Raw genomic sequence first — 15,937 nt, 5'->3', positions numbered from 1 at the left:
TTCCACTCATTCCACTGCTCACTGCTTGAAAAATAAACTCTCCAGTGACTTCGACTCGGTTTTAGGTGATAGTGGCATGACTTTTACACATTTAGAACATGTTCTTGGGCTTGAACATTTAGACTCAGACTTGAACCAGTCCTATGTGACTCGGACTGGAACAATGACGACTTTAGGTTTTTGAAAAATTGTGACTCAACTACATCTCCACCCCTTCTTTTACAGTCTATAGTTACAAAAGATTAGGTTTTTAAGCCTTTGAAATGTTCATACAATATCAAACTTTAAGTCCTCTTGACCTAAATTTTGTAACTACATACAATCCTGAGCTACCTACCAGTATTTTGATGTCAACATGGAAACTGAACATTCCAGTATTTTTTTTTTTTACCAATGTTTGAAAAATGTACCTCCTAAAGCTACGGCGGATCGGCTGAACTACACTCGGAGGCCACTTTATTAGGCACAGCATGTCCTGATACTGCAGAAATGCATTTACATTGCAGCAACTTATTTAGAAATCTTAGAAAAATTTGCTTCTCCAAATTCCACCTAGAATGAAGTTTACGGGACATACAAAGTCAACCGTTGATTAGGCTAAAATCACTCATTTGCTGCATTTTCGTACCGACCTGATTAGCTTTGCTGCTATTCAGAAAGGTTACCATAGGTGTGCCTTCTAATGTGGCCGGCAATGTAGTTACAATTTAATCATGACTGAACTGTTCCTCGTGACTTAATTATGTACGAGCTGGGCTTGTACCAAACGTATTGCGTGTTGTATTTTGACATTGCTGCTTAAATCTTACTGTAATTAAACATATTTATAAATGTAATTAGTAAATGTATTTTAAGATTGTTTAAATGGAATAGTCACTTATTGCAGTATTTTTTACTTTATCACCTTCACCAGTAGTTAATGTAGTTATCGTTGTCTCACTTATTAAAAATGTACTAGTTTGAAGCATTTTATACATGTCATTGAAATGCTCTCGCATACCTGTGGAAAGATTTAACTTTTGAGGACATGAATCAAAGATGAAAGAACTGACCTAATTTATCCGTCCATAATGGTGTAGATTTGTTACATTGAGTGTTTACAACCTTCTCTGTACAATATTGTTAGTCAAAGGTTTCTGAGAAGAGCCGTTTATGTAACATTGATGTTTAATCTATTTATAGAAATAAAGTAACTTATTCACTTATTGAATCTGTCTTGATTGCACTTATTTTAGCAATTTACATTTGTTCATGTTATGATGTAGCCACATTTTACACACAAGTTTTCAAACATGAGTGAACTGAAGCATCAATAGGTCGTGTTCATGTTTTAGAATTCGATTTCAGTTGGAGAAAGTGCCAATCCAATACAATCCAATGGGAGAGAAACAGATTTTGAAAGAAATGTCCAAAAATAAAATATCTGTTTTCCCTGATCATTATTTCACTGATTGGATTCACAAACCTGCCATATTATTCTTGTGGCTGAAAGTTATTTTACTGGCCAACGTCACACACGTTTTGGAATTTTGTCACCACTTTTGGATGCCTTTATGAGAATAATTAGACCACAGTTCATATGAAGAGATGAACTTTGTGACAGTTTTTGTGCCATGTGAACTGGCCCAGGAATTAAAGAAATTAGCAATAAACTAAGACTGGAAATCCGCATTGTTACAGTTGCCATAGTTACGCCATGTAATTCTTACCAGCCCTGCACCTCAATGTTAAACTGGGCTCTTTAATAGACCCTAATCTATTGCACTACCTGTAATAATAATGCAACACCAAGACAAAAGTTAGTCTTTGAATCCTGAATCGTGTATTGCTGAAGTTAAAAGTACTGCCACTTAATGTGTAGAAAGTTTTGTAGAGAACTTTTAATTGACCACTGTGGTTGACAATGAGTAAGACAAACATTGTATGAGCTGCAAAATGAAGCCTGTTCATAAAACATGACATTTTGAAAGTGTTCAAAGGGAAAAGAAACACGTATTTTATAAAAACATATGAAGCATACGACAGGTTTTCGTGTTTTTCAAATTATTACTTGGTCTGTACACCAACAAAGTGGGAATACGAGAAGAGACTTTGACAAAAAAAAGTTTACATTATGGTATTTGACATAGGAAGAGGAAGAGCTCCGTATTTAAAGGACAGAACTGGGACTGGCTCATGGCCCTTATGTACAGGTGACAGTTATGAAGCGTTTTCCTCTTCTTATGCTCGTCTTCCATTTCTGACGAGGATAACAGATGTTTAAACCTGGAAAAGCTGTCAACATTTTTAGCAAAAATCTTAACACTACTTTTGTGAAACCTGTCAAATGCACATCCGTTCACAGCAGCAGCAGGCCGACATCATTCACAGTTCAGTTGCCGTAAACTCCAACAATAGCAGTGGGTACCGCACGGAGACAGTAGTCAGTGTTACTGCTATAGTGAATCACAAGCATTACTACATTTCACACTTTCAGTTGATTCTCTATTCAGGCAAAAACGCTATATATAAAATTATCCTATTCATTTCTTGCAAGTAAAATTTTAATAAACCTACCTTTTATCAGTTAAATTTAATGGCACGATTATAATGATCTCACAAAATAAGTTAAACACACAAAAACTCATTCTAATCCCTTGGTTCACCCGTTCAGTGCGGTTCCTACAGTTCAAACTTAAGACCTGGGTTTTTCTACAGGCACTTCCTCAGCCGCCTCGTGTCTTCAGAGCTGGGGGTCCTCAGTGCAGCGTAGAGCAGTCGGATGGGTTTTTATTGTGTTTTGGACTTTATCGCCACGCCCGGTTGAGTAGTTTGACCTCGGCTAAACGTTTGCTGATCATTGTGGCGAAAAACAGAGCCAGTAAGACGCTGGAGATGAGCATGTAGTCGTAATCGTCCTTCAAAACGTCAAACTGCTTCGACGGGTACACACGGGTTTGGTAAATGTCCAGGCCGTACGCGACAACCTGAAAAAAAGAAATTAAAGGGGCGTATTATGCTTTTAGATATTTTTAGGCAGGTATTTGGTAATAACCTCGACACACATTTTTATCACTGACACTTTGGTGGTTAGAAAATGCGATGTTGATCGAGAACAGCTGAAATATTTCATCATATTTTCTGGACTATAAGTTGCACTTTTTCATAGTTTGGCTTGGGGTGCGACTTATACTCAGGTGCGACTTATATATCAAAATCCTTTATAATATAATCCTACAATGTTTGTTATTTTCACACTGATGGCCACTAGAGGGCGCTCAAGGCTTGTATCTGCTACTCCTGTATTACTGAAGATTAAAAAAAAAACGGTAATCGAGCAGCAGGAAGAATTTGGAGTGAGCGAGAAACTTGTGCGGGACTGGCGAAAAGTGGAGGTTACTCTTACGGCAATGAAGAAAACAAAAAAAGCTCATCGCGGGCTGAAAGCTAGATGGCCACAGCCAGGGGAACAAGTTTGCGGATGGGTGCTTGAACAACGTGCTGTCGGGAGAGGCTTGTCAACGGTGCAGTTACGCCTCCAGGCCCAGGTAGCTTCACTCCCACCACCTACCTTTGCTGTGCTGCTGGCTTAAATAAAGAGATTGTTTTTTTATTTCTCGGCTTGTGTGGCTATTGTGAAGCTATGACGAGTATTTTTACTGAGGAGGATTAAGCTTAGCAAGAGATCAAGAGGTTATGGAAGCATTTCCTAAATAGGTAGGGCCTAGGTGGTGCTCTGCTAAGAGCATCCACTGGGGAAGATTAAAAGATCACTCAAAGACGCGCAAGTGAGTCAAAACACAGCTCCAGGTATGTTTTTGATGAGAGAACAACATTGTCACATGATAAAGAGCTCTAAAAAGTCGATTTTGCATAATGCCCCCCCTTTAAAGCAGTACTAAGTAACGTGTTTACCTTAATAAATCCTTTTCGTAGTCCCTGTGGGGGTAATACAAGTGTTTATGGGATGATTGGAGGGTCTTTAATTCCCCTCTGGTGTCTCTGGCCAGAAAACCATGTTTGCAACTTGACTGCCACCGGACCGGAGCAACCAATACACACTAATGGAATCACCAAGAAGAAGCTAACATGCTAACGGGCAAAGCTAACTGCAGGCTAACGTCACTTTAAACAGTATTTACAGCCAAGTTTGAGTGAAAAAATATATTTTCATTGTATAATTGGATGTACAATATTCCTCTCTCCCTTCGCCTTTCCTGTCAGCGTAGTATTTACTCTCCAAGACAATAAATAAGTTAAAAAATCGTAACTTGCCATGACACCTGCAGTTGCGCTTATGGCCTCAAGGGGCAAGAGTTACTTAGTACTGCTTTAATGTTTTACCTGTTTCTTGAATCATCTATTTAGAGTGTACGATCGACCGCAAGTAAAAATATTTACACTGAAAGGAAGGGAAACTAAAGCGAACGCACCAGACATGTCGACTCCAGTCCAGAGGGGGCAGTGTAGATTCCACGGACTCTCGACACAGACTGGTTATAGTTGATGAACCACTCCGTTCGGATCGGCAGCTCCGGCGCGTATGGGATCAGGTTCTCCTCACTGAGAGCAAAAACAATAAATATATATATGGAAAGTAAAAAACACATCCTCTAAAAAAGCAGAAAGCACTTACCGGCTTTGCTCTGACACGATCTCAGGTCTGCGAGGGTCCAGGAACATCTTCGGTAGAGATAGAATCCCTCCTGATGGCAAACCGACTGACAGAGGAAGACAATAAGTGTTAGCTTGACCGAACATGAAGTTATTCCCTCTATTACAGAGTTTATTAAAAGTACAAGTGTGGTTTACTGTAAAGGTTTGTCACTGCTGCAAAAAGCAATTCGCAAGAGCCCTTCAGATGTCATTTAGAAAGGTTTCACATCGCAGGTTAAAATGTAAAGAGAAGCCGTTTTCTCACGCGTGAAGATAGCCCACATGTATAGTCACGTTGCAGTGTGGCAAATCTCATTCGCACAGACAGAGCGGGCTGTTCTTCTCTAAGAAAGTAGGTTAGTCTGACGGAGCTGCTGCACCTAATGACATTTGCCGCATAACTCCACAATGAAAAAGATGCATTTCAGCCGAGTCACTCTAAGGAAAAAAATGCTATTTAAAATCAACAAATGAGTGCGCTATTGTAGACTATTGTCCAAGAGTCAGAATGCTTTTAGCTTTTAACCACGTTATTAGGTCATCTCCTCATCAGAAACAGATAAAGGAAATTTTGTTCAAGCTATTCATTTTTGCTGCATTTTGAGATTATTGACAGATTTATGGAACTGACTGAGGAGGTGCCTGCTGGTGATGCCCTTCTCCGTCAGGGTGGCGTCCATGGCTGAGATGGCGGAGGGGAAGATGTAGGACTGCTGCAGGACCTGAGGCGCGTGCGGCCGGTCCAGAGAGCTAAACACGGTGCTGTTGTAGAGCTCCATGCCCTCGTACAGCTCGATCACAGAGAACTCCACTCTGCGGGACTTGGTGCTCCAGTATTCGTACTGTGGGAAAGACGAAGCTGGTTACAAAACGCTTTTATTTTGGTTTTACTGTTTGTTTTCGTTTGTGTGCGTCAGCTCTCAATTGTTCTTTTTTTATGATGACGTTAGAAACAGATAGTACATTTCCTGCAAATATCATTACAAAGTAGCTCATTTCTCGTACCTCCTAAAGTTTTCCACCCATATATTCACATTTGTTACTTTGTAGACTAAGCCTCTACACTTCCCCATTAGATGTTTACGGGAATGCGGTTAGTAATCCCAGTTATTTAGTCTGTGGATGCCTCCTACTCACCACCACCCAGTTCTCTGAGTGCACTATGTGGACTGGACCTCGGGCTTTCCTCTGAACAGCTTCGTGGATGATTCTTCCGGTGACTCCGTCGATGAGAATGATTCCCACGAAACTGCGTTCCTGATGCTGGTCTGTGCTCTCCGTCACCAGGGCCAGCAGGTTTGGATTCAGGTACTAAAAGGTTAAAAAGAAGAGGGAAAAAAAGGTTTTGACATTGGGCCTCAGTTTTAATGGTTGTACAGCTTGTAAAGTTATTTGGGTTAAGGGTTCCGACATTTTTTGGAACCAAGAACCCCTTAAAGCAAAAACCCGAGTGACCCTAGGAAGTCCTCCACTCCCATTTCATGTGACGCTACAATGTATACTGTGTTCAAACACCACATCCGGCCCTCACTTGTAGAGTATACATTTTTGAGTATGACAATAAAAAAAAAATACCATTCATGTGCAGAGTTATGAATTTTTAAAGAAACAACCAGCCAAAAAAGGAAAGAAAGAAAGAATTCCACACTTCCAGAAAAGATAATCAGAGAACAGGATATAAACACCACATTAAAGCCACGTGCTAAATGGTCAGCTTGCCACAGGGCAGCTGCGGCTACAACAGCAGCTTACTACCACCGAGTGTGGCGTAAATGGATAATGCTCATTAGGCTACAGTCCTGTCGGGCTTTTGACCAAATCAGCACCATTTGAAAATCACCGCTCAATATTCTTAATCATTTATTGAAAAATGTTGCTTTTTCAATAGTATTTTCTCTTTACATTATATGCGGCCCATGACCCGCCATTGGAGCTGAATTTCAGCCCAAGATCCAAAATGAGATGACACCCCTGATTTACATGGACTCGTTTGGTGGCAGTCGTTACAAGCAACAAAATAGCTCCTTTCCATGAGGTTATTATTTACAACAATGTTTCCCAACCAGGGGTACATGGAATTAAATTGAAAGTGAAAATTATATGAATACTGCTTGAAAATGGTTTTGAATGGAAAATCTATAGGCACCAATTTTTCATTTTTCAATTTTTTATATAATAAAAAAACAGTCTTGAGCTTTACTTTGACCCTACAAGTGGATTTTGTTGTGTGGGTAGAGCTCCTGATAAACCACAGATAGAGTTCTGAAGGAAACATACAGTATGTGCCTAATTAAAACATCTTTTCTGATTCGGCACTGGGCCTTGAGGACCGATTTTCATTGTGTCATGTTTTTGTGGCATGTTGGAATGACAAATAAAGAACCTTGAACCGTGTAAGAAAACCTGTTGGTAAAATCACTTATTTTGTGACTTTAGCGCTTAATGATAATTTGCAGTAATATGAATGATTTTGAGTGTTTTAGCTTTATTAGGTTGAATCTACTTTGTATCAATAAAATACAATGTTTTTTCTATCACTTTCAAGTAATTCAACACCATCTCTTGGTACTTGGGGTCCACAAAACAAAAAAGGTTGGGAACTACTGATGTACAAGACCTTCTATCCCAATTGAGTTCTCCATAAACCTGTTTCCATAAACTGTTTCTGTCTTCTCACACATATTAGACTTGCTTAAAATGAGAACCACTAACACGATTTAATTGTTATAAAATTTTGTGCAGTAGTTTATTATGAGGCATACACAAAAATGGCGGGTGATGTGCATGACAATTGCATATTTTTAGTGGGTTATCAAATAAAACATAGTCTGCATGAGGACGCAATACAAAACGTAAAGCAAAGCAGCAGCATCATCATCTGTCTGGAAACAAGCAGGCGATGTCCCGCTCCTTGAAAGTTACGACGATGATGATGATTCATGCCTTATATAGAGCTTAAAATAGGCCACAATTTACACAAAGAGGAGCTGGTGAATGGAGACATGGTTAACCCCAGCATTATTTCTACAGTGGCTGAGAGGAAGTGATTCAGAAGGACAATTATGAAAGTGGGATCGTCACGTACAAAGAGAAACCAAAGTGCACTTGTGTCAGGGTTTATTCACCCGCTCTTTTGATCACAGGAGATTTTAGTCATTTTTACACCCACCCTCCAAAGAAAAGGAGCTGATTCAGCGAGAGGGTGTGATGTGTGAAAACGAGGGTGTGACAAAGGCAAGACTGAGCAAGACGAGCAGATATATTAAACAAGCAGTGGGCGACTTTCTCCATCTCTTAGCGGGAAACATTTTAACGACTTTATCGAACACAGAGCGATGTGACTGGTTCTCTTTCATCACAGTGGGAAATTTACTAGTTCAATTCAACCCCCAGGGATCTCCATGCCCTTGGTTGGGAAACAATACTTTGCAAGACCAAGCCTAATGTAGAATACCGGATGCCAAAAGGCTAATTGTGTATTTGGCTTAGTATGAATAAAACATCTTTCAAGTCCTCTTATTATGCTTCAGTCAAGCTTGTAAAACAAGCCCTGGTACTTTAGAAAATACCCCTAAGACTTAAACGTAGTGACGCAAAACACCAGCAGAGGGCGCTAAAAACAAGCCCTTGCTGCTGTGCTGAAAAGGGAAGCAGAGCAAAATGAAGCATAGAACAATGCCAGCTTCATGAATTCATGAATTATATTATTTTCGTCAAAGTAATGCTTTCGCTGACTAAAATAAGACTAAATCTAAAGACAAATGAAAAGTATATAATAGACTAGAACAGTGACACAGCATGAAAGGGCCTCACCATCAAACCATTCTTGCTTAGGGCTTGGCTGTAGATTTGGTCGACTAAATTAGCATGACTTAAAAGCTAAATTAAAATATTTTGTCAAAGTGACATCAGTACCTTATAGAGGACGCTGCGGTCTCCCATGACTCTGCCCTGAGAGTGGACGTGTTCGTTTGCCTTCTTCCCATTCACAGTGACAATCTTCTGCACTTCTGCAGGGATCACCACCTCCCAGATCAGCTCCGTGGACAAGTCCTGGAAATATAATGATGTTAAAAGAGAAAGAAATGTGTCCAAGATAATTAACAAAGCCGTTCCCCTTCCAGACTTCTGTGGCCTCGCATGAGGTAGTAATTATAAAGTACTATATTATCCTAAGTGGTCTTCTGCACATGTTATCTCTGTCTTTTAGAACTCTAAAAACATTTACTGAAATATCAATACACACAGAAATCACATGAGCGAAAACTGTTGAGCTGTTTCTGCATCACGACAAAATGACAACTTACCGTTCGCAGCCTGTAGCCGCTCAGCCTCCCCTGATCTGCATCGATAAGAAAGAAGAAGACTGAGGAAGCCACGTCTTGGAGTTGCTGAAGGACGTTTTTTGTTGAAGGAAATGCAGAAACCTGGAAGAAGATCAAAGGCGCAGAAATGAATGCATAGATAATCAAATTGTGGTTAAGGATTTGAATATTCAGTGGCAAAGTTGGAGAATCACAAACCTTGTACTGGTTGTCGACAAGCAGCAGGACTTTGGCGTAGTCCTGGTCCATCAGCGGCAGCAGCATGGACTGGAGAATGGGCTGGGGCAGCAGAGGGGGGGTGACGTGGCTCTTCTTTCCATAGATGGGGTTAAAAACATGGAGCATGGCCAGGCCTGTGTCCTGAAGGGAGAAAAGATACAAGTCATGGGGGTTTTGTTCTCCCCATATTCAACAAACTCTGGACCTTCATTTCATAGATATATTATATACACTCGAAAATATACCTCTTAATCCCCACCTGAACCGAGCACATTTTCTCCAGTTTGGCTTTAATCAAATTTAAAAGCTTCTTGAGAAAAAGCGTCAAAATAGTGACAAAAAAACAAGACCAAAATGGGGATTAAAACCCAACACAAAAGCGTGAAAACCCCAAGTGACAAAAGAGCGACAAAAAAAATGACCAAAACTCAAAAAAGTGGCAAAATTTGACCAAAAACCACAATAGAGAAAGTAACAAAAGGGCAAAGAAAAAGCAGCAAAGTGAACAAAAAAGTGACATAACAGCAATCAAAGTGCAACAAAAAATGTGGCAAAAATGTAAAAAAAACAAAATAAAGCCACACAATAGCCAAGAGCAACATAAAAATGACAAAATGAGATGACAAGAACAACATTGTAACATGGTAAAGAGCTCTAAAAAGTCGATTTTGCGTAATACCCACACATGAAAACACCATTACCTTGTCCTTGATGAGCAGAGTGCACTGTGGAGGATGAGGGAAGTGTGCAGTCGTTCTCTGAACCATTAGCTTAAACGCTGCATTTGACGGGACATTGTCCAGATAGTGTTTCCAAACAATAGTGCCCGTCTTGCTATCGATGCCAAAAAGCTGTAAGAAAAAACGAGGTGAAAGAGGCGAAAAATCCCTTCAGAAAATAATCATGGTATTCATTTCCTGCTCGTCGCAACTCACGAACAAAACGTTTACCTTCCCAGAGGCGGTCACCATCACCATCATCTTCTGCAGGTTGAACTCGTCTCGTGACAGGTTTTCGATGGTCACTTCGTTTTTGACTTGGCTCCGTGGCTGTCGGGCGTCGTAGAAGAGCTTCCACAGGTGAGAGACCCAGGCCTGGAGCAGGATCAGCTGAGAGGAGAGTCTCTTCAGGACCATGGACATCAGGCCGTCTGCAGGGAGAGGAAAATACAGTCAGGGCAATGACAAGTAGGTCATGTTGAAGCAGGACAAAATTATTGTGGTAAATGGATAAAAAACAAGAAGCAAATGGAGCACTTTCTACATTGAAAGTTTTTCAAAACACAGTTATGAGCACATGTGTTCAGCTTTGCAATAGACTTTGTGTTTTAGGGATCAAGGCTGCAAAGGAACTATCTAAACTGTATGAACGACTGTCTCTTTTACCGTTCACAAATCAACTGTTTGATTTAACCATGAATGAAAATCTCTCCAAATAAAAACTCCTTAGTTTATGTTCAATCAGAGAAGACGCTGAACTTCATGCCGATAGGCCCAGTAAATACACCAGATCAAAAATATTTTTAATCACAGAATTTAGGCTTGTCCTCCCCTTATATCCTATAAACTACTAAATATTGAGTAAAAAGTGCAAAAAGACAACAGAAATTGTTACCTTGAATTGCTGTGTCCAAGTCAGGCATTAAAAGGAAGACAAAAGCAAAAGCAAGTGAAGCAACAGAACACCAGAAGCCACCTCAAATCTTTGTTAACAGTGAGTAAATTAGTACGCAGTAAAGAGCCTTGAGGAATCTTAATATCGTTTGTTGCAAGAGTTCATATGAAAATGCGCTTTAGAAAACAAACTTCAACCTAGCATTTACCAGCCTTCTTGCCAAACTCTCCCTCGAGCTCAGCCTGTGTGGCTGTGAGCGGCAGATCCACCATTTCCATTGTGACCACGTCAGACAGAGCTTCCTCACGGGTCCACAGCACTCGCCCTGCGAAACAACTGCCCTTAGTACTTTCAACAATAAAGTTAAATCATGATAATTTTAATCTAGGGTCCATGCATGTAAAAATAAATAAATAAAAAAAGTGGGTCCCTTGCTCACAGATTAAGGAATCAGTGTGAATATGGTCAAAAGTACAAGGATAGTGGAAACTTAACTGAAAATATTTAAAGTGTGTGTCTGTCTTGTGGACTTAAATAAGGATCATCATCTCAAGTTGTGTCTTTATCGCCCTCCTGTGGTAGGATCAAGAAGAGACCTCCAGTCTTTCAGATCAAAACCCATCAAGACACTCTTCCACATTAAGTTCTTATTTTGATAGCAAACTTTAATTTTAGTAAAGTCTTTTGACATTTTTTTTCTTTGTTTTAGTCAATATTTAGTTGTTTGTTTTTTGTTGTTGTATTTTTAGCTTTAAAGCAGTTGTAGTCGATGAAAATGTGATGTAAATTAAGTTGACTAATGAATTTCTTCTTTTTCTTCTTTGTTCCGTTTAAATTTATGGTACTGTCACTGGATGTTTAGACGTTTTTTATAGCTCTAATGAGAAGTTAAATGAGACTTCTCATTGGTCATTGACTCATTGACTTCTCAATGAGACTTCTCATCGGTCCACTCATGTATCAAGACATAGTCATCATGAACTACTTTAAATTAAGCTAAAAGCAAAAATTATTAATTAACAAAATATTTCAGTCGACGAAGTTGCCATAGCAGGTACCTGGCTGTTGTATATATGTGAGCTGGTGATCCTCAGTCTGCACAATCACTCTGTAACCCACAGAGTCATCTTTCTTCAGAAACGCCTGCACATACAGCTGGAAAAAAACAAGTATATTATTCACATATAGAAATGACTGAAAGATTGACGATCATGATTTGAAAAGCTGCAGCTTATACTGACCCTTTCTGGATTCCCTCCGTTGGGATCCATGGTAAAAATCAACGTCGTGTCCAGAAGTCTGCGTCCAGTTTCAGCACTGAAGAGGTTAATACTAGAGGCCTATTCAAATAGACAAGTCAATGTTTTGTTAAATTATTGGGAAAATTTCAATTATCGAAATCAAATAACCACATAATTGAAGCATCTTGGGCAGGAGCACAAAGCTAGAGAATTCGTCTACTGTCCATGTTTTAGAAAATATGGCTATTTTGTATTAAGAAGGCGAAAAACATGAACATAAATAAAAACAAAATCTACTCACGGTTTTGTTTTTGGGCGACATGACCGCTGCGACCGTCTTCTCTCCGGTGGTAGCAAATGACACCAGCATGGCCTACACGCAAAGACATTTGAACAGATTCCCAAATGTATGTACACAGATAAACAAAGATAAAGAAATAACTATGACATACTGGTTTGAAGTCCCTGAGTGTGAGTATCTGTCCATTGTTGAGCTGCAGCAGCACGTGTTGGTCGGGTCCAATCTGGAGGAAGAACTCGGAGAGCGGAGGTCGAGCTGCGTTGGGCTGAGAGGAAACCAGCACCGGGCGGAAAGAAGACGACGCCTCCAGACCAATCGACTGCAGCGGAAGAAATATACAAGACTATGTAAGGGCAGAGGAAACCACTGTGTTTGCAATTGACTCACAGAATAATATGAAAAACAAGCTTGTGAATTTAATAATCTGCAAAAGTAGTGTGGGGATTATGCATAATAATATTGTCAAACATGTTACAAACAAACTGTAAGAGACAGAGTGAACACGATATTGTCCTTGAGTAGCAGCTTTACCTGTAGAGGGATCTGATTCATCTCAGAGTGTGCGTGCAGGTCTAACATATTCAGGGACAGCGAGCTAGCGTCCACACAGGTCAACATGCCCTTCCCGATCACAGAGCAGCTGGACTGGAGGTCGGACATCCATGGAGCTTCAACAGTAAACTGAACACGAAAATAACCATATTGAATAGAACTTTATATTCCTTCTCTGCAAAATGCGCTATTACTGTATTATTATAGCATTTTTTCTAAACAAGACAGTTTCTAAGGCGCTTCACATGTAGTTTGATTTAACATAAAGCTTAACAGTTAGTGTTTCCTAGTTGTAACTATGGTTATAACATGAGAATTGGTCTGCCTTGTTCTGCCCATACCATGCTAGATTTTATATTTCGATTCTATTATCATGTTAATGTAAATCGCCACTGATAAAACAATAAACAGAGATATAATAAAAGTACAAAACAAACATCTCAGGCAGATGGTGTCGATGAGACTAATACAGGTTTTGAATGGAATCGCTATAGTTTTACCTGTTTGAGTATTTCCCCGTCATCAATGCTGTAAACCACGACCGTAATGTGAGAGTGCGGTACAAGCCCCAGAACAAACACCTCTCCTTTTCCTTCAGAATACACAGACTGGTAATCCACGGAGTCGCTGGTAAATAACCACACACAAAAAAATCATTCAGGTTTATTCAAACTTTTGCGTTAGTGTGTAAAATTTGAAAGCAAAATGTTAAAAGATATTCAACAGACTAGACTTAACGAGGAAAAGGCCATATTCAAGCTGTGTTTGTCTTGTTTACCTCTCGGGAAGATTCTCAATCCATTTCTGATGTCCATTAGAAAGGTAATGAAGAGAAATGGCAGCCTTCTTCAGAACAGCAACATACTTCACATGCTCCTGGTGCCCAACTAAAGAGGCAGACTGAAAACTAAACATAAAAAAACAAAGAAATAATGCAAAATAAGAGTTTTTAATGGCTTGTGCTGCTAATGAATGATCATAATTGATTTACTATATTAATATTGGAGTAATTTGTAACTGTCCGTCTAACGTATAGTACTGTAACACATTGCACATTGTAAAGCAGCTCATCTTCCAGTATCACTGCTATTAACTTCTATACTTCATGAAAGAATCCTGTTTCCCTTAACAATAAACGACCACATCCTCTCATTCATAATCATTACTTGCGCCCAAACGAAAGGTTAAAATAACAAACCTTCCAGAATCGAGCACCATCTCCCAGTTCAGTCCACCAACATTCACCTCCCAAGAGCGGAGAATCCGACCATCACCGACCACCATGACTGCATCTGTAAAAACATGTTAAGATCTAAATATGCAAAATTCATACACAAAAAATAACTACAACGAGCGTAACAATACCTTGTCCTTGCAACAGAAGAGCATCAATGTTCCCCTCTGGTCCAGCCTTGTCTACATGGCGCCAGACTAAAGCAATGGATCAAGAATTTAAGTTTAAAGTCAGCTCTAATGCCACATGCTAAGAACAGCAAATCGAAATGGACTCACTCTAAAACCTTCATTTCAAACAAAAATACGTTAACATCAAAGGTGGAGGCGTCTGAACTCAGGGTTCTACTTACACAGCTCTCCAGTCCTTGTGTTGATGGCCGCAAAGACATTCTTCTCGGTGGCTACAAGCACCTTTTTGGAGGACTGAATCTGATTGTCGAAATGAGCAAAGCGGACACTGCCGACATACTGCTGTTTCCTGGTGAAAGGGAGAATAAGAGATTGTGAGAAGGCATGAGGGCAGCAGTCATATAGGTTTATAAACAGACTGTCAACACATAATTGGGAAGTCTTCCTCTGAATACTTCAGGTAACACTGATACAAAAGTACAACGGCTTGAGCAATTTCCAACAGCCAATAATACTGGAATAGATTATGATGCAAGCTATATATTGAAGACTAAAATTAAAATGTAAATAAAACAAAACAACAACAACACTCAAGACAAATCAAATACCCATTTTTTTTTTTTAAATGAATTTGCAAATCTAAAATGAACACAATACACAATAATACACATTCAACAATACACATTCAGCATGAATTATTGGAGCTGGTCAAAATAAACCATGTCATTATATTACAACAGTTTTTTTCCCCCATGGCAAAATGACCTCACATTAACAGGGATCGGAGCTAGTTGGTATGTATGGCAGGTGTTAGCATTAGCTGTTTATTTGAATGAAATGCGTGCAACACATTATAAAGGCAGCCGATTAAGCTATATTTCCCCTACCAGTCAAATTTCCCGACTTGGTCCTCAAACACAGCTTGGGCAGTGTAAAGAACCCCAAGTAATTTCAGAAAGAGCAGAATAATCTTGGCCATTGCAGCAGCTGATGGAGCTGATCGGGGGAGGAGGAAGAAGGAAGTGGCTCGTCACTGCTGTCATTCGCAAGAGGAGTTCTGCCCCCTGGAGTTTAGGAGTAGAACTACATATACATTTTCTTATCTTTATGTTGTGGTTTAATCTATAATAATGTCTCAGCTCTGGCTACTAAGGATTTAAAGTAATAGATAGGTTATAATGTAACAATGTGTAGACTCAGGTTAGGTCTGTCATCATCTTCTGACACGGCATTTTAATTTAATTTTGATTGCAGCAACAGATCACATACAGGCTTTCAAATGGGAATATACAGTTGACAACTACACAGTGCCATATAGATAAATCTGGATAAAATAACCTAAATTGGGTTGCTATTAACTATATCATCCAATGGACAACTATGAGCCAACACAATGCTGGCCATTGGGTTATTTAGATCCTATTCTACCCAGTTGTTTTGTTGGTGCATGGGTTCATTCTACTTAACAGACGCAAATACAAACGGCATACATTTAAAACGCATATGCAGTTACATATAAAACATCATCCTAAAGTATTATTATCCATGGACACTTCAGTCTGCTGCTGAGGATTCTAGTCTGGGGAAAAAGAACTGCTCGATCAGGTTGAGAACTGAAGTCTTTCTATTAGAAAACAACAATGTAATGTCAAATACATGGTTGTTTTTCTTACTTTAGCTTGTAT

General features: G+C 39.5%; 1 protein-coding gene across 1 annotated transcript; it reads right to left on the bottom strand.

Moving 5' to 3' along the window:
* Window positions 1-1,882: 1,882 nt before the first annotated feature.
* On the bottom strand, window positions 1,883-15,275 carry emc1 (ER membrane protein complex subunit 1). The gene is made up of 22 exons (XM_079559081.1): window positions 15,140-15,275; window positions 14,474-14,601; window positions 14,253-14,318; window positions 14,086-14,179; window positions 13,666-13,794; window positions 13,388-13,514; window positions 12,867-13,016; window positions 12,487-12,654; window positions 12,336-12,407; window positions 12,035-12,133; window positions 11,852-11,948; window positions 11,002-11,118; window positions 10,130-10,329; window positions 9,881-10,030; window positions 9,159-9,320; window positions 8,943-9,062; window positions 8,551-8,688; window positions 5,773-5,946; window positions 5,267-5,477; window positions 4,616-4,700; window positions 4,413-4,542; window positions 1,883-2,966 (listed from the first exon to the last, which is right to left on the bottom strand). Exons 1-22 carry the CDS (start codon window positions 15,229-15,231, stop codon window positions 2,787-2,789), a joined length of 2,889 nt encoding a protein of 962 aa, XP_079415207.1. The 5' UTR covers window positions 15,232-15,275; the 3' UTR covers window positions 1,883-2,786.
* Window positions 15,276-15,937: the final 662 nt, after the last annotated feature.

Source organism: Gobius niger, assembly GCF_951799975.1.
Source record: "Gobius niger genome assembly, chromosome: 6".
Lineage (NCBI taxonomy): Eukaryota > Metazoa > Chordata > Actinopteri > Gobiiformes > Gobiidae > Gobius > Gobius niger.
This window is presented reverse-complemented; position numbering and strand designations above follow the sequence as displayed.